At 63.8% G+C, this 25280-nt stretch overlaps 2 protein-coding genes across 12 annotated transcripts in view; one reads left to right on the forward strand and one right to left on the reverse strand.

The window, feature by feature from the left end:
- Positions 1-20334, forward strand: part of PTP4A3 (protein tyrosine phosphatase 4A3) — a 33123-nt gene extending 12789 nt beyond the window's left edge. Inside the window, exons 2-7 of one of the 4 annotated variants that reach the window (XM_072949816.1) lie at positions 12662-12975; positions 13070-13610; positions 15788-15880; positions 17558-17688; positions 18268-18342; positions 20084-20334. In XM_072949816.1, the coding sequence (XP_072805917.1) occupies positions 13506-13610; positions 15788-15880; positions 17558-17688; positions 18268-18342; positions 20084-20201 (522 nt within the window). In that variant the 5' untranslated portion in view covers positions 12662-12975; positions 13070-13505 and the 3' untranslated portion in view covers positions 20202-20334. Of the gene's footprint in view, positions 1-5172; positions 5191-9710; positions 9963-12661; positions 13611-15787; positions 15881-17557; positions 17689-18267; positions 18343-20083 lie in introns of those variants that run through there. The other 3 variants (XM_072949815.1, XM_072949814.1, XM_072949813.1) reach the window with 3 other exon arrangements.
- Positions 20335-23094: 2760 nt separating this feature from the next.
- Positions 23095-25280, reverse strand: part of LOC102542810 (maestro heat-like repeat family member 5) — a 62461-nt gene continuing 60275 nt past the window's right edge. For 5 of the 8 annotated variants that reach the window (XM_072949820.1, XM_072949818.1, XM_072949822.1 and 2 more), the window contains 5 exons: positions 24820-24975; positions 24073-24195; positions 23855-23957; positions 23568-23642; positions 23095-23321 (listed from right to left, as the gene is read on the reverse strand). In XM_072949820.1, the coding sequence (XP_072805921.1) occupies positions 23224-23321; positions 23568-23642; positions 23855-23957; positions 24073-24195; positions 24820-24975 (555 nt within the window). In that variant the 3' untranslated portion in view covers positions 23095-23223. Of the gene's footprint in view, positions 23322-23567; positions 23643-23854; positions 23981-24072; positions 24196-24819; positions 24976-25280 lie in introns of those variants that run through there. The other 3 variants (XM_072949819.1, XM_072949823.1, XM_072949824.1) reach the window with 3 other exon arrangements.

Raw genomic sequence — 25280 nt, forward strand, 5'->3', positions numbered from 1 at the left:
AATGGGGTGACAAGTGCCTTTCAACACTGTGTTGAGGATGGATGTGGGCAGGGGCCTGTGACGAGGGCGCGCTGCGGGGCCATTACATGGAGGGTCCTCGGGCCTTCAGGACTGGACGTGGCCCAGGGGCAGGACAGCCATGGATGTCTGAGAAGCAGGGAGCTGGGCAGAGGCTGAATGTGGACTGAGGGTCGTGGGTGGCCTGTGGACCCAGTTCACAGCTGGTCTGCAGTCTCCTCTGTTGTGACACGGGCAGGGTGTGCAGCATGCCTGTCCTGGCTGGGCTTCTGGGTGGGGTGGTGAGCAGAAGTGGCCACCGCACCGTGATGCCTCGAGGTCCACTCACCCCTGGGGTCTGCAAGCTCCCTGGGCTCCCTGCTGACAGGGTCCTGTTGTGAATGCCAGGCCAGCTTTGCTCCCCACCTCCCTAGTGTGGACAGAGGGTTTGGGTGGGCACAGGGGAGTGGCTGCCCTGTCTGAGGGCAGATCTCCCCACAGTGGTGCTGGGGTGGGCTCCAACCCTGCTGCCCTGTTGGGATCAGGCTGTCCAGGAGCGGCAGGAAGGGGCTGTGTCACCTGCCGGGTGTGGGCTGCACGCTCAGGTCTCCTCCCCACCGCCCTCAGGGCCCCTGTCCTTGCGCTGTCCAGGGTTCCCGAGGTGTTAGTCATAGCTACTCCCCAGGGGAGGGGGCCCGTGGAGGGCCCAGCTCGATCTGGGATCCATTCTGCAGAGTGGGCTTGACTAGAACCGCCTGTCGTGTGCGTACTCGCCCCCTGGGCCACGTGACAACTCCGTGGGCACCCACGGGTGCCACTCTGTTCGCTCACCTTGCAGCGGGCCCCGTATTCCCACTTTGTGCTGCCGACTCGGAGGGCCCAGAGAGATGAGGAGATGGGCACAGGGCACGCAGCGGCCTGGGGCGGGCCTTCTCGCCTGCCGTGGGCGTTCCACCGGCCGCTGGGTGTGGGCCTTGTGCCTCGCCAGCTGAGGAGCCCTGTGGGGCCTCCAGCTGATCCTGGTGGTGGGGACTCGGTGGGCAGCCTCCTCCCAGCCAGTGAGAGGGCTTGTTAGGCCACACGGACCCTCGCTGAGGGTCCTGGCACCCAGCACCCACCCCGTTCTCTGAGGCCCCAGCCTGGAGGCCCAGTTTATGCCGGGATCCCCTGTGCCTCTTGAGGGTCCCGTCCACACGCTCGTGGAATAGGAGGGGTCGGGGTTTTCCTGGGGAGCGCTTGGCTCTCGGGAGGCTGGGATCAAGGGTCTCCTGGGGACCACCACATTCCTGGCAGAGGATGAGCTGGGGAGCCCGGGGGGTGTGGGGGCCTCTCAGAGGCTGTTAGCTCTGAGTGGGTCCCTGAAACTCCATGCCCTGCTGGGGTGCCACGCCCGTTCCGGGCACCGGCCTCTAGGGCCTTGGAGACGCGGTGGCATGGTGCAGGAGTCAGTGCCAGCCCCGCTGGGCCCAGGAGGAGTGCACCGGGGGCTGCGGGTGCAGCTCTAACACCGAGGGCGGGCTGGCTTTGAAGCTCTGCTGATTGTGTCCAGAATGTGGGGCTGCGAATTCCCAGCTCAACACCCTGTGCTCCAGAGACAGGACTCTGGGCTGGAGGTGCCGCCAGCATCTCAGACAACTGGACTTCCGGGACTAGGGGCTCTCCGGGCAGGGGGCTGGGGGCGCAGCAGGGCCTGCAGAGCACTGCTCTCAGCTGCTCAAGGTCAGCCCAGCTGGGTGTGAGAATGCAGGTGCTGGGGCCCTGAAGAGGATGCTGAGGCCTGGGCCTCAGAAAGGTGGACACCCCTCTCTGTGTGGAGGTCCCCGGCACTGTGAGGCCGGGGAGCCCAGCCTTCCCAGCTCGACCTCCAGACTGGGCAGAGGCCTCTTGGGTCAGGCAGAAGACGGGGCCTGGACCAGAGGGCACAGGGTATGTGGAAGGCTACTGGAGGGCATGGCGGAGCAGCAGGCGATGGGCCCCCACCCTGCCTGGCAGAGGTATCTGGTCTGGACGTCCCTGTTTGTGGCACAAGTGAGTATTCACACATTGCCAGAGTTCCCCTCAGGCTGTGTCCACACTGGGTTCCCAGTCATGCCAGGGGAGGGGCAGTCCTGTCAGAGCCGCTGCCTTGGCTGGCTGTCTCGCAGCCATTCTGTCCACAGGGCTTTGGGGACCGGCTGGGGCACTGGGTGGCCACGATGGCACTGAGCCCGGGCGGCAGCTGGGAAGCAGTGGGACCATGGGGTGGGGCAGCCGTCTGGGTGACAGGGGTGGAGGCCGTCCTGCAGCTGGGAATTGCCCGCAGTACCTCACCTGTCGGGGGGGGGGGCAGGCACAGCGTGGGCTTCTTGGTGGCCTTCCTCTGCCTCCAGGAAGTACAGTTGTGGGGGCTGGGCGAGCCTGAGATACCCCCTCCCCCAGTGCCCCAGCCAGTGTCAGGGGAGAGGGCGCCACCCCTCCTGATGCGTAGTGATGGGCAGTATCCTGGTGGGGGAGGGACAAGTGACCCAGGCCCTGGGAAGCAGGAACAGCCCCTCCCCCACTGGTGGGGGTTCCTACTTCCTTCATGCTTTTGTGGGGCCCTGGATCTCAGGCCTGGGGAGGCTGGACTAACTTGCGTATTAGCTGGCCTTCTCCCTCCCTTCCTCATGGAGAAAATCGGACAACAGGATGGATGAACTGAGTGCCCAGCTCAGCAGAACTCTGGGCAAACCTGCTACAGCCTGGAAGGGAGAGCCCTGGGTCCCCCTGAGTGGGCCAGGGAGGGCACAGGGGGCTGCTTAGGTTGGGGTCAGGCTGCAGAAGGCTGGGCTGTGTCTGTGAAGGTGGTTGGGGGAGGTGGGGGTGCAGTGAGCTCCCCACAGCGAGGGAAGGGCCCTGGGACCCCTTTCCTAGCTCACAGCAGGCAGTAGGGAGACAGGGTAGAGACCAGGGAAGCCCCTAGGCTGTCCCTCTGTCCCCCAGCCCTGCCAGCTGCGGGGCCTGGGCTTTGATGCCTCAGACCCCCTCCCCGCTGGCTCTGAGCCTGCCCCCTCCTGTCCCTCTTGCCCTCTTCATCTCTGGCTGCCAGCAGTTACAAGGCCCTGGGGACTGTCCTGTCCTCTGTGGGACCCAGAGCCTGCCTGGCAGGGGAGGGGGCTCTCCTGCCTTCTCCCCGGGACCAGGGTGCGCGCCATGATCTCAGACTCGTGTCCCAGCCCCCCTCCTCTGCTGCCAGGACTGCCCTGGGAGGCGGGAGCAAGGCAGGATCCTTCTGGGGCTGCCCCTGTCCTAGCCCCCGCCTCCCCGGCGTCTGGCGGCGTTCCAGGGCCTTTGACGCGGGAGGGCGGGAGGCCGGGAGGCCAGGCCGGGGATAAAGCTGGGTTGGGGGCGTGGCCACAGGACTCCAGGACTTGGAAGGAGGGTGAGTGTCTGGGGGCTCCTGGCAGGCTTGTGTGGGGTGAGGACCAGGCTGTGGGGTCCCCAGGCCTTCCTGCTCATGCTCGCAGCTCAGCTGGGAGACTCAGTGGTTTCCTCCACCAAATGGGGCGAGAGGTCCTTTTCCTTCCAGACCCAAACTGGACCATGTTGGAACGGACTCTCCTTCCAGGCACTCATAGTGCAGCCTGCCCCAAGCCTCTGGTTGTGGTCCCCCCGCCTCAGTGGCACAGGAGGGAGGGTGACTGGGAACACTGGTCACACAGTCAACAGGAGGGACAGGGTCACAGTGCAGAGGGGGTTCTCGGAGCTGGCGGAGGGGTCCAGCCTGGTTCTTCTCCCCCTTGTGGAGTGACTGAGCCCCCTCTGTGCCCTGTCCTCTCTTGTGAAATGAGGGTCATGTCACAGTGACTGCATGACCGTGTATCGTCACGGGGGCGGCGTGGGGGAACCAGGTGCTATGAAGTATCACTCCAGGACAGCCAGGGTGAAGGGGGCTGTCACCAGTCAGCAGGTGCCCTTGGAGGTGCTGTGGGGCTGGAAACGGCCGGAGCACGTGTGCGGTCTGTGGTTGTTGTGGCCATTAGTCCAGATGCCGAGTCTGAACCCTCCAGCGACCAGCTGGGCTATGTTAAACCCCCTGGTCCAAAATGAATCAGTGGCGCTTCAGGAGTGCAGGACCCCCAGCTAATAAACAGAGCTTATGATCTGTTTGACCCCGACAATCTTCAGGCTCGGTCAGAAAGCAGGCACTCAAGTGGTAACTGCGTTATTACCATTTATTGTTAGTAAGTGGTGGCTTAGGTTGTCATATGTTGTTATCTTGGGTTTTAATAACCCCTGAGGGAGTTGGGATTATCTGGAACTTTCTTGGGTGGCCATAACGGTGTGCAGAGCAAGAGCTGCTGGGCTCTGAGTTGAGGACCTGGGTGCACATCACCGTGGTGGCTGATAAAGGTGGCTGGCCTCTGGCATCGGCTTTGGCTGCTCTGAAGGCCTTGTACTGACGTTCCCCTGGGCCTGGGCTCTGGCAGGTGAGCCATGAATCCTGCAGCCCCCTCCCCACCTCCCCCTACTGAGGGTGGAGGGGCAGGGGCCAGTGGGCCGGGCTGAAAAGTGAGACCTCCCCTCAGTTTTGCAGGCCATAGGGAGCCAAGGATGGCATGTGAGCAGCAGCAGGTTGGGCGCCACCATTCTGTCTCCAGCCCCAGGCCAGGCCTTGCCTGGCAGCCACTCACTGTATAGTTGGGCAGAGGGCTAGTCTCGGGCTGGAGGCAGGATGTGCACCCAGCAAACCTGTACTGAGCCTCACTCTGAGATAAGAATATGAGATCTCTTGACACCCACTCTGGTGGGGAGGGTGGGCCGGCTGGTTGGGTGGGGGCGGCAGAGAGAGAAAGGGGGTAGGGGGCTGTAGACCCTTGAGATTCCCCTCCCCTGAGGAGGGGCAGGGTGGGTGGACCTCCTTTGAGGGCACCTCCGTGTCCCCGAGTTTGGGTCTCTGGTGGGGTCCTGAGCTGCCTGGTGGAAGGGGCAGAGCTGCATGGGGAGGGGCCCAGGGAGGCAAGGCCTTGACACTGGGGACGGGGGACAGGGGTCGAAGGCATTAGCTCTGGCCTCAAAGGACCCACTGAGACTGGAGGGCGGGCTCCTTTCTGTGCTCCAAGGTGAGGCCCCCCAGGCAGTGTGATGGCCAGGCTGTGGGCGTGCTCCGGGCAGCTGTCATTTCTCTCTTTGCAGGTGAGGAAACAGGCACACAGTGACCGCCGAGGTCGCCTGGTCAGTAAAGATGGGAGGCGGGGATGGTGTTCGGTCCAGAGGTCGGGATGTGGGCTGCAGGGGGAGCATGAGGCAGTCCCCCAGGTCAAGGGCCTGAAGGCCAGGGCAGCTCACAGGGGAGCCGCAGGCCAGGTGGGAGTTCCACAGGGGTGATGCTCCCTGAGCCAGGGGAGGGGAGGCTGGGCTGGGTGGGGAAGGGTGGCCCAGGTGTGACCTGAGTAGCCCAGTGACAGGAGGCCTTGGGAAAATGCCACATTCTAACTGCATGTGACAGCCCAGGGAAACTGAGGCACAGGATGGCGGGAGGTCTCTGCGCGGAACCCAAGAGGTTTGGCTCCAGGGGTGAGGTGATCCCTGACTCAGTAGTGCTGCCTGCATGAGCGGCACTCCCACCTGCTCCTGGGGCAGCTACAGTATTGTAATTACCCGGCCCACCTGAGCTGGGCAGTCTGGGGGGTGGCTTCTCAGGGCAGGGAGTGGAGGGGAGGCCCGCAGCCCTGTCTGGGAGGGCGGGGAGGGCCGGGCAGGCTTTTTGCCTTTTCTGGTGACTTCTTCCCGTGTGTCCCCCAGGCTTAGCCCAGCACCTGGCACTGGGAGGTACTCAATGAACGTCTAAATTGGATGAATGAATGGATGAATGGACAAATGCTGCCCCCCCTTCCCCTCTTGGAAAGGATCCTGAGGTCTGGGATGGGAGCCGGGGAGGCCACAGGGAGGACACAAGTGGCTGAACTGGCTCAGAGCCTCAGGGAGGGAGGGGTCACTGGGAGGGGGTGAGGCACCCTGGTCAGGGATGGGTAAACAGGGCTGGGGGGCCTTTGCGCAGAGGCAGGCAGCCTCAGGGGTGCAGTCCCCTCATATGCTGGACACCTGGATGAGCTGTGGCCAGTGTGTCATATATGTGATGTCACAGGCGGTATGGCTAGCAGTAGCCACACCTTCCAAGCCACTGTGTCCCCAGCTGTGAGCTCCCGGCAGGAAAGGCTGCCCCAGGGGTGGGAGTGTGAGGGAGGGGGTGGGGAGAGGCAGGGGAGGTGCCCTACCCCTCAGCTGCAGGGGTCTCGGGGGTGGCAGGCCCTGCTTCCCTGGCTGCATCTCAGTTTCCTCATCTGAGCTGCTGCCTGGAGGCCCTGTTTTCCAGCTGTCAGTGCCTCCTGCCCCTTGTCCCCTTGGCACCCCAGCAAGGCAGGGCTTGTAGTATCTTTTTCAGGTGAGGAGCCAGGGCTCCAAGGGGAGGTGGTCCAGGCAGCACTGGGTTAGCCCCCAGGCCTGAGACCCCAGTCCCAGCTGGACCACAGGCATGTGAGCTCCCCTCCCACCCTGCTTCTTTCCTCTCATGCGAGTCCCATCAGGGGAGTGTCCAGGCCCATCAAGGTGAGGCCAGGCTGGCTGAGGCTGAGGTGGGGAGGGCCCGCATCCTAGCTGGGGCTGGGGCAACAGCAGCCCTCAGAGTGGCAGTCGGCGCCTGCACCTGCTGCCTGCCTGGAGGCTCCACGTGGGCCCGGCAGGTTCCTGGTGGCCACAGGGTTCAGAAGACCCAAGACTCCTGGTCCGGCTCACCTGGTTGCCAGCCTGGCTGCTTCGTGTCCACCCCTGATGACAGCTAGGGTGGAATCCAGAAGCCTTGTCCACGCTTTCACCGGTGCTCGCCTGTGGAGGTGGCAGTTACAGCTCCCAGGTCTGCGGTGGAGTTGTGGCCTGCCTGGGCAGTGCTGGGGCCTGATGGCGTGTGAGGGTCACCTTGGGGAGGGGTGGGCCACTTGGTTTGGCAAGTGGGTACTATGCCCCACGAGGCACCATTAAAACCACTCTGTGGCGAGGGTGGCCCCTTGCAGCGCCCGAGGGGCAGTGTCCGTGCTGCCATCCTGGTGCCTCTCCCGGGGGAGGGTGGAAACGCAAGCCTGTTCCCAAACAGCTCTGCTTCCAGGTCACAGCCCCGTGACCGGCTTAGAGCTGGCATCCCTGCGGAAGGTGGGTTCCTCCCTGGCACTGTCACCACTTATAGAGGAGGCCACAGGCCCCACAGAGGACAAGGGCAGCCGGTCGAGCCCCGATGACGAGCTTCCAGATAGCAGGAGTGTGCCAGCTCCCCTCACTGGCCAGCTTCTCCTGCAGGCCTTCCCCGGCCACCCAGCCTTCCAGTTCTGCCTCCCACGACCCCTGCTGTGCTGGCCCATCTGCTCCGCAGCCTTCCTCCTGCAGGCCCCCAGCCCAGCAGTAGGCATTCAGGAGGCACCAGAGGGAGGAATTCATAACTCAGGGAGATGCCCGAAGATGGAAGGTGCCGCCAAGGAGCAGTGAGCTCCCTGCCGCCGCAGGTGTGCAAGCTGGGGATTAGATGGCCTGGGTGATCTCAGGTTCCTCTGGACTTCAGGGGCTGAGATCCCATGATGGGTTCTGGATACTCCCCAGATCTGGACCTCCGCCCAGAACGCTGGGTCATTTGTTCCTTCCGCAACAAGTTGGGAGCCCTCCTGGTGCCAGGCCCCATGTGGGAGGTGGGTGGAGTCGACAGCCTCTGGGTCCCTCCTTCCAGACATGCCTTCCCTGGGGCCGGGACACTCTCTGCTCTGAGGGCATGTGGCTGAAGGGAGGAGGTTGGACAGGGGTGCTGGGAGGGGAGGCGGTGGAGCTTTGCCGGTGATGGGGGCTGGATCCTCAGTGCAAAGGGTGCAGGGACGGGAGTGCTCTGGGAAGGTTTCTAGAGGGCTTGGCGTGGGCTTGGCCTGTCGGGTCTCCCCTCCTGGGCCCCGAGCAGTGTGCAGACTTGGGCTTGCTCTGGGAGGTTTCCAGGAACGGCTCCTGCCCTGATAAAAATAGACTTCCCCGAAGGGCTTGGGACCGTGCCAGCTACAGCAGGTGCCCCCCGGGCCTGGCTGGAACGGGTGCCCCAGGCAAGGGGGAACGGGGTGCTGGGGCCCAGGTCTGCAGCCTGAGCAGCCTGGTGGGCTCTGGGTGCTGGGTGTAGTATCACGGAGCCTGACGGGAGCTCGCACTGCGTCCAGATGACGATGCAGCGTCGGATGGTGGAAGTCGCTTGCCCAGGGCTCCTCTCTCCCAGGGAGCCGGGGTTGGGATGAGCAGGGTCTCCTGGAGGTCATCAAAACTCAGCCCCAACTGTGGTTCTGCATCCTGGCCGTGTGACTTGGGCAAGTCCCTTGACCCCTCTGAGCTGCTGTTTTATGAATAGTGTGGCCGACGTGTCTTGTTCAGGGGATGCAGTGTCCAGCATGGTGTCTGAGGGGACAGACCCTCAGAAATCGGTCAAGGTGGGAGACTGGTGTGGCTGAGTGCCCAGAGCTGGCCTTTAGGAAGATGCTGCTGGGAGTGGGGACCTAAGAGCACTGGAGTGGGAGTCCTGGCCTGAGCCGACCTTGCTTCTAGGTGGAGGAGCCCTTGCTGGGGGGCTCACGCCATCGGGCTCCCTGAGCTGGTGGGCAGGCCACCCAGCCTGGCTTGGGCGGGGCTCCAGTGGGCCTTTCTGCCCTGTCCATGGTTGTACTGTCCTCGCCTTCCCTGCCTGCTTGCCCAGCTGGGGTGGGAGGAGTGGGGGTCATAGGCATGGCTGATACTCTCTGGGTACATGTGTGGGGACAGCCTGGGAGGGGGCTGTGCTCTGGGCTGGGCCCCTGGCCAGTTCCTCCCACCCCGCCCCTGTGGCGCTGACCGATGATTGCAGGGGCCAGGCTGGCTGTCTGGGAGCTGGGCTCAGAGCCGGGTTCCCAGCAAGGGAAGGCCCCTGGGGACCCTGTGTGCTGGGGGCTCTGCCCACCCTGCTCCACCCCCTTCCAAAGGCCTCCGAGCTGGCCAGGGCAGGTAGAGTTGATCGCGATCCCAGGCTGCACTCTTGGGATCTGCAGTTTGGGGAGCATGTGTGTTGCTGACACCGTGAAGCCAGGACCCTGCCCGTGCGGGCAGGCCCGGACCTGGGAGGGTTTCAATCACAGAGGGTCTCATGGGGAGGACGCATCTGCACTGAGCGCTGGAGAATGAGCGGGATGTGGACACCACACCCTGGGTGAATTCTGCCTGTCTGTGTGTCCCAGTAGCTTTCTCACCTGCACGCTGGGGGTGGGGGGTGCAGGTTCAGAGCACACAGAAGGTACTCAGGAAGTGGAGGGGTTCCTCTGGCGCAAGGCTGGAGAGCTGGGCAGGGCTCTAAGCAGGAGGACTTTGGGACCAGACCAAGTGGCCGGCCCTCATCCTGTGGGTGTCAGCCTCATAAAGCCACTTGGGCCGGGGCACCCTTCTTTCTATTTTCATTTCCTGCCGAGGCCCCCGCCAGGAGCCTAGATCCACGCCGAGGTCCTCCTGGCGCGGTGCTGCCCCAACTCTGCTGTGTGAATCCTTCCTTCAAGATGGGGCCACGGGGAGCCCCGGACAGTTCTGGGGGGGCGCGCACGGGTGAGGGGGCACCAGAGCCCGGCCGGAGGCAGGCGGGGTGCTTGGACAGCGCCCCCGCCCTTGCATTTCCCCTTCCTCCGAAGCGCTTCCTCTCCCGGCTCGGCCCTCCACCGTCCCTTTGTTTGCCAGGCGCGCGGGCCAGCCTGTGGTTATATTTAGGCAGCAGGTGTGGGAGCCACAACAAGCTGGGTCGCTCGCCGGTCACCGGCCACACCGCCCACGTGATGCCCGGGCGCTATAAATAGCCCCCGGCCGCCAGGCCGCGGAGCACCCACGGGAGGCCTCCGCGCCCCTCGCGCAGGGTCTCGGCTGCGGCGCCCGTCCAGGCCCCGCGCGGATGGAGGCGGCAGCGGGACGCCTGCGCGCTGGTGAGCCTGGGCGGGGCGGGCGCGGGGCGGGCCGGGGGGACCCCAGCCCCGCCCCAGGGAGGGGTCCCGCAGCCCTCAGAACCAGCCCCCACACAGCCCGGGGCAAACGCACTGCGTGGGATGGGTGCCCCACCCACTGCCCCAGCCCAGCCCAGCCCAGCCCAGCCCAGCCCACCGGATCCCAGCCCTGCCGGTGGTGCTCCCACGCCCGTGCCTTAGCTCTCCTGGGACCCAGCGGGGCCCTAGTCCTGCAGGCTTCTTCCAAGGCATCCACGGTCCCCGGCCCAGAGAGGATGACACTCTCTGAAGCCCTCTGGCGTTGCTCTCTGCCAGCTCCTTAATCATCTGTGCCCCCAGCAATAAGCTGCCTGGACTTGAGACTGAGAAAACCCACGGGGAGCATGTACCAGGCGCCTGGCATGGGCAGGGCCCAGAGAAGGTCCGCCATCTCTCCCTGGCCTGTTTCCTGATATACAGGGACAAGGATGGGGCCTCCACAAGCAGATCTGAAAAGGATGGCTGTTCTGGCATAGCAGAGGGCTCAGAGCCTGCCCTGGAGAGGAGGCTGGCTGAGGTCCCTACATAGCAATGTGGGGCCAGTGGCAGGAAGGCCAGAGGGAGGGGCGTTGGGCTCCCAGAAGGCTCCTGCTTCACGGGAGGTGGAGGAGAACTGAGGAGTGGTGACGGGTGGTCTTGGGTCGGCCCTGCCTGAGGACATGACTCAGTGACCTCACTGAGGGGGTGTGGTCAGTAGGAAGGGGGCCTCCCTGGAGGGAGGCCAGAAGGTCTGGTTGGGGCTGTGAGGCTGCTCGGGGCCAGAAGTCGGGGTATCACTGCTTTGCTTCCTCGTGGGGATGGGGGACCCCGGACGCTGTGGAGACAAGTGGGGTGTGTGGCAAGACCCCAGCCCCGCTTGGGTAGTGATCTTGGTCCAAACCTTGGCCCAGACCCTGACTCTATCCTACCTAGGGCCCTGCCAGTTTGGCCCCTGACCCTTGCCAGCAGGGGACACTTGAGGCTCACTTGGTTGGTAGTGTGGGGTGGCTCTGGGTCCTCAGCCTGGAGGGCCGTCCAGGGACACTGGCAGCAGAGCCCGGCCTTCTGCTCCTGCTCACGGGGTCTCCCTAGGTGCCCAGCAACTGTGGGTGGTGAGGTGGTGGGTCATTCCCTCAGAAGAGGCCTGTAGTCTTGTGGCTTCCTTGGGTCTTTGTCCTTTCTTTCTGGTAAACACACTACCACATGGGAACACCCCACAGCCCCAGGAGGGGCAAGTGTTTGTGTGCTGCTCAGGGCGCCGGCCGCGGGCTCTTTCCTCTTCTGCGCTCTGAGCTGGTTTGCTCTGAGACGGTGCGGGTTTGGGCTGGCTGAACCAGGACAGCATCCCTTCTCCTTGATGTTTTACCCCTCCCTGGGGACCCCCATGTACCCCTCCTGGACAAAGCAAGGGGCAGAGTGTGAGCCGTGGCACCTGCCCTGAGCCTGGGAGCAGCGGTGGAGCCGGCCCTGCATGTCCAGTGTCCCAACTCTGTGCTCCATCTGCACCGCGTCCCAGCCTGCCTGGTGGGCAGCTGGATAAGGGGGTGCTGGCTGGGGCAGAGGTAAGAAGTGTTGGGTTGGAGGATGGAGGACCTGCCTGGTGAGCAAGTGGGACTACCGGCCCTGGGGCTTGGGCTGAGACCAGTGACTGGAGGGGTTTGCTAACCCCTGGGTTGTGCCAGAGGGGTCCCCTTTGGCTCCTCACCGTGCAGATGGAGAAACTGAGGCTAGTGATGTGCCCCAGGTCTCCACGTGTCTGTGGGGCGGAAGTGGGGTTGGATACTCTTGCTGGGGTCCTGGCCCTGGCCCTTTGGGGCCCAGAGTGGGAGAGATAGGTGTGCAAGTGGTTGATGGCTCTCTTTGTGGCTGAGCAGCCTCTGTCCCTGGGGCCCTGTCACAGTGGGAAACTACGTCTGGCCCCCTGCATTGTTACCACCTCGGCCTGCACCTGGCAGCCGGCCCTGGCCCTTTGGCCCCTGTGATCTGTCCCTACTTCTCTGAACTCCTGGAGGGCAGAGCCGCCTTATTTGCGCCCGGCACCTGGCGAGCCCTGTGGGGGAGTGGTGGCCAGTGGTCCGGGGGCAGAGGCAGACCAGAGCCCGAGGTCTCCGCGGGGAAGCTCTTGGGAGATGTTTAAGGCGGGACATGGCTGTGGTGACCCTCACCCTGCTGTGCTCGGGCGCCCTGACCTCTGTTCCTGACCTTCTTTGCCAGAGGGCTGGCCATCCCGGAATAACCTGGGCTTGGAAATCACAGAGGCCAGAATTCCGCAGAGGAGAGGGCGACTGTCCTGGGTGGGGATGGGGTTTCTGCTGATTGCAGGCTGTGAAGGGGCCGGGCTTCAGGGGGGCTAGGCTTCTATTACCACAGACCACTTTGACGTTCGTGTTGGGGTTCAGCACATCCCCAGGGCATGTGTGTGTCCCTCTCTGCCCTGTCCTGGTGGCTGTTCTGTCACCTCAGGGCTGTGGGTCAGCCCTGGCTGGAGCTGTCCTTCCTGGGGCTCCTGGGGTGTGGCTGGGGGAGCTGAGGCCCAAGGAGGGTCGCTCCTTCAGCATGGAGCTGTAGCAGGGCTGGGGAGAGCACTGGCTGTGACGGAGGGGATGGGCCAGGGCTCCCGGTGACCCCTTTTCTGTTTGCTTCCTTCTCCCCTCCTCCCCCAGACGCTGCCTGCCGCTGACCAGCCTGGGATTTATGGAGAGGGCCTCGGGGGGCAGCTCTCAATACCGCCGCGCCCAGCATCGCCGCCGCACCTGCTGCTGACGGGGCCCCCGCGCCTCTGGCCCCCACCATTGCCCTCCCTGGCCCATGGCCGCCGCCGCCCGGCCCGGGGCCGGCTCTGCCTCCTGAGCCCCCCGCCCCGCTCCAGGACTCGCTGTACCCCAATGGGGTAACGTGACAAAGGCCCCGCTCAGAGCCGCCCACCTGCCCACCACGGCCACCGCCGCCTGTGACCCCACCACCCCAAGGCTGCCCTGTTGGTTCAGTTCAAGTTCGTTTTTCTTTTGGTCCTTGGCGATTTGGGGCCTGCCTTTGAGTGAAGGCGGCCGTTTCCCCGTCCCCCGATGCAGAGACGGCGTCCCCGGCGACAGGCTCAGCGCTGGACACGGCCACGGCGGCCGGATTCACTTCGGGCTTTTTAAGGTTTCTTTGCTGGGTTGTGGTTGTTTTTCCCTTTTGCCCCCTTGTAATTGTCCAGCTCTGAGAGGCAGGAGCTTGGACTGGTCTTACTTTTGGGGGGCGATTTTGTTTCTTTTGTTTTTTAAAGCCTTGGGTTTTCCTTTTTAATTACCCGCATTCCGGGCAGCATCCTCCCCCCTCCAAGTATTTGCACAATATTTGTGCGGGGTTTTGGGGGGCAGGTTTTTTAAAAAAGCATTTCCTCTCTCGGACAAGCACAGGGATTTTGTTCTCCTTGGGTTTTGGGGGGCTGGTGAGGCCTCTCCTCCGTGTCCCCGGCCCTGCCCGCAGCCCCTTCCTGGGCGCCGCCTGGCTTCGGGAGGAGCCATGGCGCGGATGAACCGGCCCGCCCCCGTGGAGGTGAGCTACAAGCACATGCGTTTCCTCATCACTCACAACCCCACCAACGCCACCCTCAGCACCTTCATCCAGGTGAGTGCCCAGCAAGCCCAGCTGCGCCGCCCTGGCCTCCTGAGAGCCCCCAGTGTGAGACGTGCTTGGGAGCAGAGCTGCCACCCAGGTTCCAAGGTCCCCAGGGCACACGAGAGTGTCCTGTGGAGCTGGGGCGTGAGGACTGGTGGGGGACTTGCTGGGCCCCCCGGGGCCTGCAGGCTGGGCCGGTGCGTGGACAGTGGGAGGCCACGCTGCATGGACACAGCCAGGTGCAGAGGCAGGAGGAGAGAAGGACATCGCCTCCTCAGGACATCACCTGTGGCTGGGCTGTCCTGAGCACTTTGCTGGCCCTTTGTCCTCCAGGCAGGGGCTGAGCAGGAAGGAGGAGGGAGGGGCCCCCAGGTGAGCAGGGGCTGCTTAAACAGCCGGGGGTCAGGCGGAGGGGGCATGGGGTGCAAAAGCCAGCTCCACCTCCGGCCCACAGGCTCTGGAGGAATCCTTGGGTTACAACAGACTGGGCGGGGAGCTTCAGGGCACAGATATCTGTGTGAGGAGGGGCTGGGCAAGAATCCCAGCTGGCCACTGCACCCTGGAGAGCCAGCAGGCAGAGCTGTGCGCTGCTCGCAGCCCCGGCAGACGTGGCCAGATGTGTTTGCAGGGCCTGCCGTTCTCCGCATGGCCTTGCAAGAGCCTGGCCTCTGCAGCGAGCCTTGCTGTTTGCAGGGCCTGTGGCTATGGGGGGGGGCAGCATTCGTGGGCTCAGACCTCCAGCCGTTCCCTCTGCAACATGAGATAAGGCCCCTTGAGTACTTGTCATAGTTAAACAGGGGCCAGGGCATGAGAGGACTTAAACACCTTCCATCGGGACACCTGGACCTCAGACACTGAGCTGGGGGCCCTATAGAGGAGGGCTGTCCCCCTGCATAGCTGAGACCTTTGAGATAATAGCAGGATCTTGGGGAAGACTGAGCACATCACTCAGGTTGTGACTAGGTTCAGGGCTCAGTCTTGGACCAGGATCAGGGCTCAGTGTGGGACCAGGATCAGGGCTCAGTGTGGGACCAGAATCAGGGCTCAGTCTGGGGCTAGGATCAGGGCTCAGTCTGGGACGAGGGTCAGGGCTCAGTGTGGGACCAGGATCAGGGCTCAGTGTGGGACGAGAGTCAGGGCTCAGTGTGGGACCAGGAACAGGGCTTAGTCTGGGACGAGGGTCAGGGCTCAGTGTGGGACCAGGATCAGGGCTCAGTCTGTGATGAGCGTCAGGGCTCAGTGTGTGACCAGGGTCAAGGCTCAGCCCTGGGCGGGTGGCAGCAGTCTGCTGCAGACACAGAGGGATCTGAGGTGTCCTGTGGCCTCAGAGCCCTGCAGCCCCTCCTGCTGCCTGCATTCTCAGAATAGCTCCATGCTGTCCTCACTGTGTTTGGTGTCCCTGTCGCATGATTCCTCACCACTCTGAAAATAGCTGCTGGGAGCAGGTCGGGGTGGGAGCAGCCCCTGCACGTGGACCCCATGGAGTGGAGCCTGCCCCCCACCCCCAGCGTATAAATATTGTTGTGCCTGGCTGTCAACTGCCTTGACCTTTTCCCTGGTAGCTTGGGGCTTCCCCCTGGTGTGCAGGGCCTGGCTCCCTCCTGGCCACCATCTGAGCAGGTGCCTGCCCTCCCTGCTCTGAGGCACCCCTGCCCACTGAGGCCTGCCCCTCTGAGACTCTGAAGGCCCCTGTGTGGGGTCTGGCTGTGACCCTTGACTAGACCTGTCTTGCAACCACCGGCTGAGAGGGCTGCTCAGAGCAGGGACCACACAGGGGCCCACTTGTGGGCTGGTGGTGTCCTTTCCCTGCCTGAGGACCCAGGGGCTTTGTCTGGAAAATGCTGGTGCATCTGGGATCCTGAGCACCCAAGAGGAGGGAGGTGACATGCTGGGGAACTGGCTCACAGCTGTGTAGCTGAGATGGCAGTGCGGGTAGGTGGGGGCACCCTCCCTGCTGCTGGGTGGGCCTAGGGACAGGTGCCCCAGGAGCATCAGGAAAGACTCTTCTGCCCCCTGGCAAGTCACTGAGCCTGAAAGTCTGTGAACCATGGGTAACTCACGCCGGGCATCAGCCTTCCTGCCTTGTTGAGGGGGGCATGCCCTTGCCCCAGGGGCCTCAATCAGGGGGTCCCCACCCCTGAGCCCTGTAACCCCAGCCCAGACCTGCCTTCCTCCCTCCCTGCCAGGACCTGAAGAGGTACGGGGCCACCACTGTGGTGCGTGTGTGCGAAGTGACCTACGACAAGGCCCCGCTGGAGAGGGATGGCATCACCGTCGTGGTGAGGGTCACGGGGTGCGGGGGGCGTTGCTGCTGTCTCGGGGGGTATGATGGGGGTTGCTGGGGCTCCCCTCAGCCTGGGCAGTGGTTTGGAAGCCCCTCCGTTGTGAGGCAGGCACATGTGGCCTTGCTGCGTGCCACCTGCCACCCCCAGCCGTGTGCGTCTGGGCACATCTCTAGGGTGGACGTGCTGTCCCTGGCCAGCCTGGCTCGGGAGGTGGGCCCACACTTGTGCGCAGCCACAGCCAGGGCTCCCGCCCCTGGGCCCCTGTGTGCCACGGGGCTGGCAGGCCCGGCAGACACCTGTGCTCCTCAGCCTCACGGCGGCCCCATGTGGGGCTCTGTCGTGGGGAATCAGGCTCTGGTCAGCCGCTGTCAGGCCACAGCTAGACAGGGTCAGAGCTGAGAATGCCCGGGTAGTGGCTCGTTCATAGTAACACCCTCACCCCCCCAGCACGTGGCGGGGGCTCTGACCCCAACAGCCCTGCTGGCGGGGAGCTCGGCTCCACTGGGCAGGCCGCCCCAGGTCCCCGAGGGAATACAGGGCAGAGCCGGGACCCCCGAGGCTCTGAGCTGGCACCTCCATGTCTGGGCTCTCAGGGGCCTCACCTCTGTCTTGCTGTCTGGTGTCTGGGGCCCTGTCGCCGGGCAGTGGGGTGCCTCCGGGAGGGGGCGCTGGGTGTGCCTGTCAGGCCACTGGGGAGGCTGTCTGCCGAGGCTGTTGGCAGGGGTCCTTGGGGCTGTTTCCTTGGTCCTCGGTTGTGGGGACCGGTGTCCACCTGGAAGGCAGGGTAGCTCTACTGTCACATCTCTGTGGGCCGGGCCACGGGCTTCCCTGTGCCTCAGCTGCAGCAGCCAGAGCCCCAGGGCCAGCACTGGGGGTGGACCCCGAGCCAGGAGACGGTGATAGAAGTGGCCGGGCAGGCCTGCCTGAAGTCCTCCCCGCCCCTTCCTGGCTGTGTCACCCCAGGTTCCTCACCTGTAGGGCGAGGGTGCTTGAAAGGCACCAGATGAGCACGTGTAAAGGAGCCTGTGGCCTTCCCCTCCCCTCCCACTGCAGCAGTAAGGATTCCGGCTAGACTTACGGCAGCCAGGCAAACCAGTTTCCTCCAGGGGTTGCCAAATCTGGAGGCCGAGTACTGGATTAGATGCCCCAGGGGCTTCGCCTTGCTGGGCCCGTGTGGATTCACCCCTGGTGCCAAACGGCGCTAATTCTGGGGCCGCCCACTCTGCCCCACATGAGTCTGCTTCACTCAAGTATCTCCTTCCTCACGGGGCTGGGCCTGCTCTGTGCAGCCGAGCTGGGGGCTGGGGACGCAGAGAGGCATGTCAGCCATGTTCATGGACAGACCCCCTTGGGCCTGCTGACCCAGAATCTCTTGGCTCGGTGAGGATCAGGCTATGACCCCAGAATCGCGGTGTGGCTGATGTGGAGAAGAGCAGGGCTTCCAAAAGGAAAGAGTAGGGTGTTCTGGGAAGCTTCCTGGAGGAGGGAACAGCTGAAGGGAAGGGAGAGGATGAGGAGGAGCCTTGCAGTTGGAGCCCTTTGAGGCCTGTGCCCTGACCCTGACCCTCATGGGCTCATGGGCTCCTGACATCCTCCATGCTTCTCCCAGTGCCCTGACCTGTCCTGGGCCTCACCCCATCTTTGGGTGTGGGGGCCTGCTGCTTTCTGCAGGACTGGCCGTTTGACGATGGGGCGCCCCCGCCTGGCAAGGTGGTGGAGGACTGGCTGAGCTTGCTGAAGACCAAGTTCTGTGATGACCCTGGCAGCTGCGTGGCCGTGCACTGTGTGGCCGGCCTGGGACGGTGAGCCGCAGGGCAGGGCGGCTTGCCTGAACTTGGGGACCCTGGGGCCTGGCTTGCTTTTGGGTGTGGGTGTGGAGCCTCCATCACATGTGACCTCCCTCTTAGGGGGTCCCCAGAAGCAGGCAGGGAGGAAGTCCTTGAGCAGGAAGGAGCTCAGCCCCATCCCTCCCCAGACACGAAGACCCCACCCCCACCCACAGCCCCGGTTTGGCCTGGGCAGTGGAATCCTACTTGCATCCCTATACAAGGACCGGCTGGGGTTGATAGCGAAGCATCAGGCTCTTGTCCATGGCCATACACAGGCCCAGCGCTTTGTCCCCCTCTTTCAACTCTCCCAACATCTCACTTACACACAAGGAGCCTGAGGCACAGAGAGGTTGCCTGGCCTCCCAGAGGTCACACAGCAGGGACTGGAAGAGCCAGGATTTGGGATCCCATGCGCTCCCCAGGGGAGGGAAGGGCACTGTTGGAAAGTGCAGGCAGCCCTCAGGCCTTGAGGGTGACGGTGTCCACTCTGCGTCTCTCAGGGGAGGGGTGGGTGTGGAGGCTTGGATGACCGGCTCCTGCCGTCTGCCCTAGGGCTCCGGTCCTCGTGGCGCTGGCCCTCATTGAGAGCGGGATGAAGTATGAGGATGCCATCCAGTTCATCCGACAGTGAGTGGCTGGTAGGGGGGAGGTGGCAAGTGTGGGGGCCCCAGGTGGAGGGGGCCCAGTGCCCTGCCAGCAGGCACTCCTGACCTCTGGGCCCAGGGTGTCCTCTGAGGTGTCCCCGAGCCCAGTGCAGCCTCATGTTGTGGTACCAATGCATCTCCTAGGCCATGAGACCCCCACAGCCAGGCCTCCTGGCCCCAACTGAGGACTGGTTCCTGTGTGTGGCCTGCTCCCTGGTGCTGTGAGGTGTGGATGAGGAAAGGCCACAGGGAGGGCCTGGCTGGTCCCATCACCATGGCTTGTGGCTCCCTCAGCCTGGGGCATATCAGTCAGCACAGGCTGGGACATGCTGAGTAACAAGCAGGCCCAAACCCATCTCTGACATAGGGAGTCATGGCAAACAACTCTTTAGGCCCCCAGCATTCGTGATATGGGGTGTCACTCCCCTCACTTCTTGGAAGGGGAAGGACACCCAGACCCCATCCAATCCTGCCCCTCAGTGAAGGGAACCTGAAAACCTTCCACGGCACCTCGACTCCCTGCCCTAACAGCCCCAGGGACGACTGACACACTAGTGTCGTTCAGAGCTACCCTCAGGCTGCCCTGGCCCCTGGGCTCCACTCCTAGTGTGCTCTCTGGCTGGGGACCCTTCCTACTTCTTGGCCCCCATGGAGGTCTCCCAGCCTCCCCCTCCTTAGGAGGGCCTCCCATCTGCCACTGCTCCTGGGAAAGGCGTGCTGGTGGGGCAGGGTCCTGGGGCGTCAGCAGGGATGGTGGGACTGACTGCAGAGGACCTAGGGCTGCGCTGGGCCCGAGTCCACCCCCAGCCTGGCCCACTGAGAGAGAGGGTGTGTGTGTGTGGGGACACATACATGTGCTCTGTGCCTGGGTGTGTTCTTGCTCTGCTCCCGCAGCGGTGGCTCCCAGAGCACAGCCATCTCCTTCTCCCGGAGGCAGGCTTGTTTACCAGCCAAGCGGCAGGTGCTGCGTGTGCCTGCAGGTGTTCAGGCCTCCTGCACATATGCACACGTGCACTCACATGCACACACTATTTCTCTCTGTGAGCCTAAGTGCAGCTATGCATCTTGGCACAGGTCTGAGGGGCACCTGGTGGGAGGGCCAGGCCTTCACCATAGCCTCTCCTCCCCCTACCTTGGTGAGCTTGTGGTCCCCCGGCCTGAGGTCCAAGGCCCGTGATCGGGGCTGGGTGGGCCCAACCCGGCGATTCAGAACAACACAAGCTCGTTCCTCTTCTGCTCACGACTCACTGGCCAGAGCAAGTCCATGGCCTCGTCTGAGGTCATGTGCAGGTGGGGTGGATGAGCTCCGGAAGTGTCAGGTGGGTGGCCCTAGGTGCCCCCAAACCTGGGCATCTGAGGTCCACCTCACTCCTCCCAGAGAGTGGGGATCCCCAGGCTCCATCCCTGTGGCCTCTGGGGTCCCAAGGCCTGGGGTTGGGGTGGTGCCCAGGTAAACACGGGGGACTTGGAAGGTCAGGGCCTTGTGGGTGGGGAGGTCAGGGAGTCAGCCTGGAGGCGGCAATGGCCAGGTGAGTTGAAGGCCAGCAGCGGTGACTGCAGGTGACTGGAAGGGTGATTCTGGCAGCGGGAACAGCTCAGAGGGAGGACGGGCTCAGCTGGCCACGGAGACCCACTGCAGCCCCACTGGATTCTGGAGCCCTGGGGCAGGGCAGGTGGCCAAGCCCAGGTACCACCTCATCCCCACCCCTGTCCTGTCTGCCCAGGAAGCGACGAGGAGCCATCAACAGCAAACAGCTCACCTATCTGGAAAAGTACCGGCCGAAGCAGAGGCTGCGGTTCAAGGACCCACACGCGCACAAGACCCGGTGCTGCGTCATGTAGCTCAGGACCCGGACGCCTCGCCCTGGGGGCTCAGCAGCGCTCCCGAGCCTCCAGCTCTCCTTCTCTCCTGCCACTCGGCACACCCGCCATTGACGGGTCCTGCTCGCCCCCGTTCCGTGCCATCTCCTTCTGTCTGTTCCCTCGTGTCTGTGCGTGCACGTCTGCGTCCGTCTTGGTCCACCCTTCCCTTTGTCCTCATGCCCTGCGTCTCCGTCTCTGTGCTGTGCCCTTGCTCCGTCTGTCTCTCAGAGGCTGAACGCCCCCTTCCCCGCCGCACCCCTTGCTCTCCTGCCGTGGCCTCCCTGCACTGCCCCTGGGCAGCTCTCCTCTCTGGTCCGTTTGTTTGGGGGCAAGTGTATTTTTTAACCACTGGGCCTCGCCTTTCCTCTGCAGCCCCTCCCCCGACCTGTTCTTGGCACCTTAAATTATTGAGTCTGGGGCGGTCAGATGTTCTGGACACTCGAAGGCAATAAAACCGGACCCTGTGGCTGTGTGTGCTTGGAGAGTAGGGTATGGGGCCAGGCAGCCTTGGGAGGACAGGCGGGTCCCAGGGAGAATGCTGTCCAGGATGGGATCCTGCAGCCCCGCCTGTGGGCTGTGACCCCCCCCACCGCCCCCACCCCCGGTGTCCGGCCTGGGGCTCCCCCTGGTGTCCATGCCGCGTCCCTGTGCTCCCTGGCTCAGGGACAGTGGACACCACTGAGGGACCAGAACGCGGGCTGAGTGCGCTCTGCCTGTTGCTGTGTTGCTGCTTTGGGGGCTGGGGCAGTGGCAGGCGAGACTGGGTCACCAGCACTGCCCTTGTGCAGGACGGGCTGGGGTTCACTTGGTAATTCTCTGGCCTTGTGTCCAGCCGGGTGGCTGCCCTGTGCTGCCCCCACCAGATGTCCTCATTTCAGCCTTAGAAGCCCAGAGAAAGTGGTGGGTGATGGCCAGCTGGGCTTGGGGTGGAGGGACCCAGCATCCCATCAGCCCAGGGCAGGCAGGAGGGGCAGGAGGGGTGGAGGGTGACCCCAGGACGCCTGGCGTGATGAGTCTGCATGTGTGGGGGCGCTGGACCTGCCTGAGGGCATGGATTGCCCGGCCTGGTGTTCCAATGCGCAGATCTTGCAGAGCTGGGGGCCCGCCCCTCCCTGGGTTGGGTGGGAGGGTGACCCACCGGGACTCAGGCCCCATCTCTCCGCCCCGGCCTGCTGGCTGGCCTGGCAGTGAACTGTTACCACCTTCCATGTGTCCGGGTCTACAGCCCACCACCCTGCTGGTGGGAACTGGGCCTCCCCCCACTTCCAGACTCAGCCTGAGCCTCAGTTTCCTCTAGGGGCTTATCCAGGAGCCCACTGGGTCCAGGCCCGCCCAGCTCCTAGCATTTATTAAACCAGACTTTGTGGAGGGAGAATGAAGCCCGGGGGAATGTGAAGGAGGCAGCCAGAGGGCAACCGCTGGGTGAATCCAGAGAAGCCCCCTCTTAGGGGAGCTGGCACCCCCACCGAGGGGCCATACCCACCGGCTGGATGGAGGGGACCCTCTTCCTGGGTCCTTTGGTCCTGAAGGAGTGCACCCCCATCCCCTCTGGCCAGGGGTTTGAGGCAGAGGAGGGGTCGTTGGGCACCCTCATGGACAAGATGGGGGTCATGAAAAGGCACACCCAACCAAAACCCCTCCTCGGGTGGCTGTAATCAGAGATGGCGGACAGGTGGAGAGGGGCCGCCATCTCCCCCGTGGGTTATTTCCTTTCCCAAACACATCCAAGGATGCAAGTGAATCTGGAGTGTGTCCAGGAAGTCGCTGTATTGTTTTCAAGCTGCCATCCAAATTTTGAGTCCTCCTGGGTGCCAGCCCTGGGGAGCCCCATCCCTGCCCCAAGGGGCTCAGTCTGCAGCAAGGTGAGACAGGCAAGGTGGGTGCCAGGCCTCAGGAGGGGCTGAGGAGGAGTGGGGGGCCTGGTTCACAGGCCCTGGAGGGATGGAGGTGTAGAGGGACCGAGGGGGTGGCATGGGGGAGGGGCTCTGCCTGAGCGGGGTGGGGAGGGTCAGTGTGGGCATGTGAGAGGAAGGCGGGGGACTGGCTTGCCTGGACCGTGTGTTGGAGGGTGGCTGGCTGGTCTGTCCAGAGAGATGGCCTAGGGTGAGGCCCTAGGGAGGACTCGGGGCACTCTCTGGACCCCCAGGCAAGGGAAGGGCCCACCTGCCCATTACACAAGTGGGAAGACCAAGGCTGGGAGGGGGAAGGACCTGGCTGAAGGCCAGGTGGGTCTCCAGGGGCTACCTGGGGGTTGGCAGACTTTTTCTGGACTCAACTGTCCTAGAGGGATTGGGAGGAAGGTCTTATGGCCCATTTTACAGATGGGACAACTGAGACTCAGAGAGCTGAGACCCTCACCTCAGGCCGTACACTCATCCAGGGTGGGCCAGGCCCGCCAGAAAGTTCTGACTCTGGGCCCAGGCTGGTTCTGCTGCTAATCCTGGGGGCCAGCCCTGACTGGACTCAGGAAGTTAGAGATGGGGACGCTGAATCCCCTGGGCTGAGGGCGACCAGCTGAGGGATCCCTTCCCGATTGTCAGCCCCTCAGCGACTACCAGCTCCAAGCTGGAGATACACTGAAGACTGGGGGTGCCTTGGTGAATGGCCCTACTCAGATGCGAGTCCCGTAGGCGCGTCCTTTCAGCACCCAGGACATGGGCAGGCAGGCTGTGGCTTGGGCTCTGGTTAAGCAGAGTCCCCCCATCTCCATGAGAGGAGGGGCTGTCGTTTGCAGGGCTCTGCACAGACTTCACAGTCTGTCTCTGGGGGACACAGCCTTGCCGCCCCCCAGGCCTGGCCCTGGCTCCCAGTCCTGCCAGTGTCTCCTGGGCTGGCCCACAGGACGGCGGCAGGGAGCAGACCAGTATGATGCTTCTGTTTTGAATCTAGATCTTTCTTTCAAGTGGGAAAATGTTATGCAACCAAGCTCTGTGTGGACAGGGCAGGGCTGGCAGATGCGGTGGGCACAGGGGAGGGGACGGTGAGGAGGCACCGCTGGAGGTCACCGTGGTCTGGTCGCCACCTCCTGGAGGAAGGAGGCCTGTCTGGTGGCGAATTCGCGGATGCCGGGCTCTGGGTCATTTTTGAGATCCTCAAAAGCTCCAGGAGAGGAGGGACAAGTCAGAGGTGCACCCCACTCAGGTCCTGTCTGCCCAGCCCTGCCCTCACTCCCACCTGGGGTGGGGGAGGCAGGTCGGTGTTCTCGGCTTTCCAGGCCTGGGAGCTTCCCTCCCCAACCCTGCCCTTTCCTGGGCCTTGGGGAGCCCATCACAGCCTTGCTATATTCTAGCCTCAGGTGCCCACCCACTGCAGGCACGGATGGAGGTGTGGACGGGGCGGACTTACTGCAGAGCAGCAGTTTTGTGTCCATGTCGTTGACCATCTGGGACACGGCCTGGAGGTGGTAGCAGATGGTATAACCTGCGTGACAGATGGAGGAGGCCAGGGGAATGGGGGTGGGGCTTAGACCCACTCCTGCCACCCCAACCCGGAGGCCCCCTCACCCGCCACCTTTCCTCTCTTGCCAGTGGACCCCAAGCTCCGGCTGGAGTGGCGCGGCAGGTGAGGGCGGGTGAGGGTCAGGGTTCTCCCAGGCCGGCCTGGAGGTCCCTGAGCCTGGCCGGCCTGCTCACCTATGAAGAGGGCTGCCCAGGTCTTGAGGTGATGGTGGCGGCTGTGCAGGTAACTGAGGGCCTGCGCCAAGTGGATGCTGAATTCCTCCTGGCTGTGGCTCATCTGGGGAGCATGCCTGTCACTCGCTGGGGCTGGAGGGTGGCTCTGTGCAGACCACAGACCAGAGCCCCGCTCCGCCCCCCCAGTCCTGCCTCCCCTCCCCCGCCGCACCCCTCACCAGGCAGGTCCAGAGGAAGTGGCGCGCGCTGAGTCCCGGCTCCCAAGCCAGCGTGCAGAAGAGGGTGTGGCGCAGCCGCCAGCGGAGCAGCACGGAGCAGCGGTAGAAGGCGAACTTGGCCTGCTGCGGGGTCAGCAGGGGCGGGGTCAGCAGGGGCGGGGTCACCCACCACTGGGGGCTCTGAGCTGAGGAAGCGCGCAGTGCTGGGGCAGCCCCTCCTGGGTCCCTGGCCCTCCTGCTGGCCTTTTCCTCTCTGTCTGCACCCTTAACCCATCCCCGCCTCCCTGGCTGCTGCACCCCGGCCGGCTGGACTGAAGGCAGCTCTGGGTCTCCACTTGTGTGGGAACTGGCCACTTAACTGTCTGTCTTCTTGACAGCCAGGAGCCCAGGGAAGGCCACGCTGTGTCTTAATGGTCTAGACACAGGGTACTGGCTGGCACACAATAGGGCTCAGGCCACATTTCAACAAGTTCAACGAACAACCTGAGCCCCCATCATATGCCAGGCGCTGGGGATGCAGCGGTGAGCAGGACAGACTGGGTCTGGCCCGCACAGACGGCACAGCCACACATGTGCATGCGAGTACGTGTGTGTGTGTGTGCGCGCGCACATGGGGAGGGGCAAGGAAACCAGCAAGGGGCCAAACACACCACCCCAGGGAGCACCCCCTTGCTCTCAGGCAGCCCTGCTGCTGCCAGCAGATCCCCAGCCTCCTGGCCGCCTATGGGTCCGTCGGTAGGCACTGACCGTGACGACGGCTGGACAGCTGTCCTTCAGGTGCAGAAGCAGTGGCACCATGCTCTGGTGCACCTGGGTTCGAAGCCCACTTAGCTCTTGGCCTGTCATTGTCGCCACCAGGTCCCCGAACAGTGCCATAGCTGCCGCCCGGACTCCCTCTCGCTCCTGCAAGGCAGGGGCTCAGAGCCACAAACATGCCTGGGGGTCCCAGTCCCACCCAACTTGGGACCCTCCACTCCCTGGTGGGGGTGGGACTCGGCCCTCTCAGCAGGACCCTTTCACCTGGGCTTAGGGCTCCCAGGGCAGGGCTGTGCCTCCCGCCAGACAGGGCTCCCACGAGAGGGTTACAAGCCGTCCTCAAGGACCTAAAATCGTCTGCCTCATGCTCACAATCACATCCTGACAAGCGAGTTGCTGTTATGAATGCAGCTGGGGCGCGGGACTCATCCCTCTAATTTCCCAGTGAAGGA

The sequence above is a fragment of the Vicugna pacos genome, chromosome 25 (assembly GCF_048564905.1).
Source record: "Vicugna pacos chromosome 25, VicPac4, whole genome shotgun sequence".
Lineage (NCBI taxonomy): Eukaryota > Metazoa > Chordata > Mammalia > Artiodactyla > Camelidae > Vicugna > Vicugna pacos.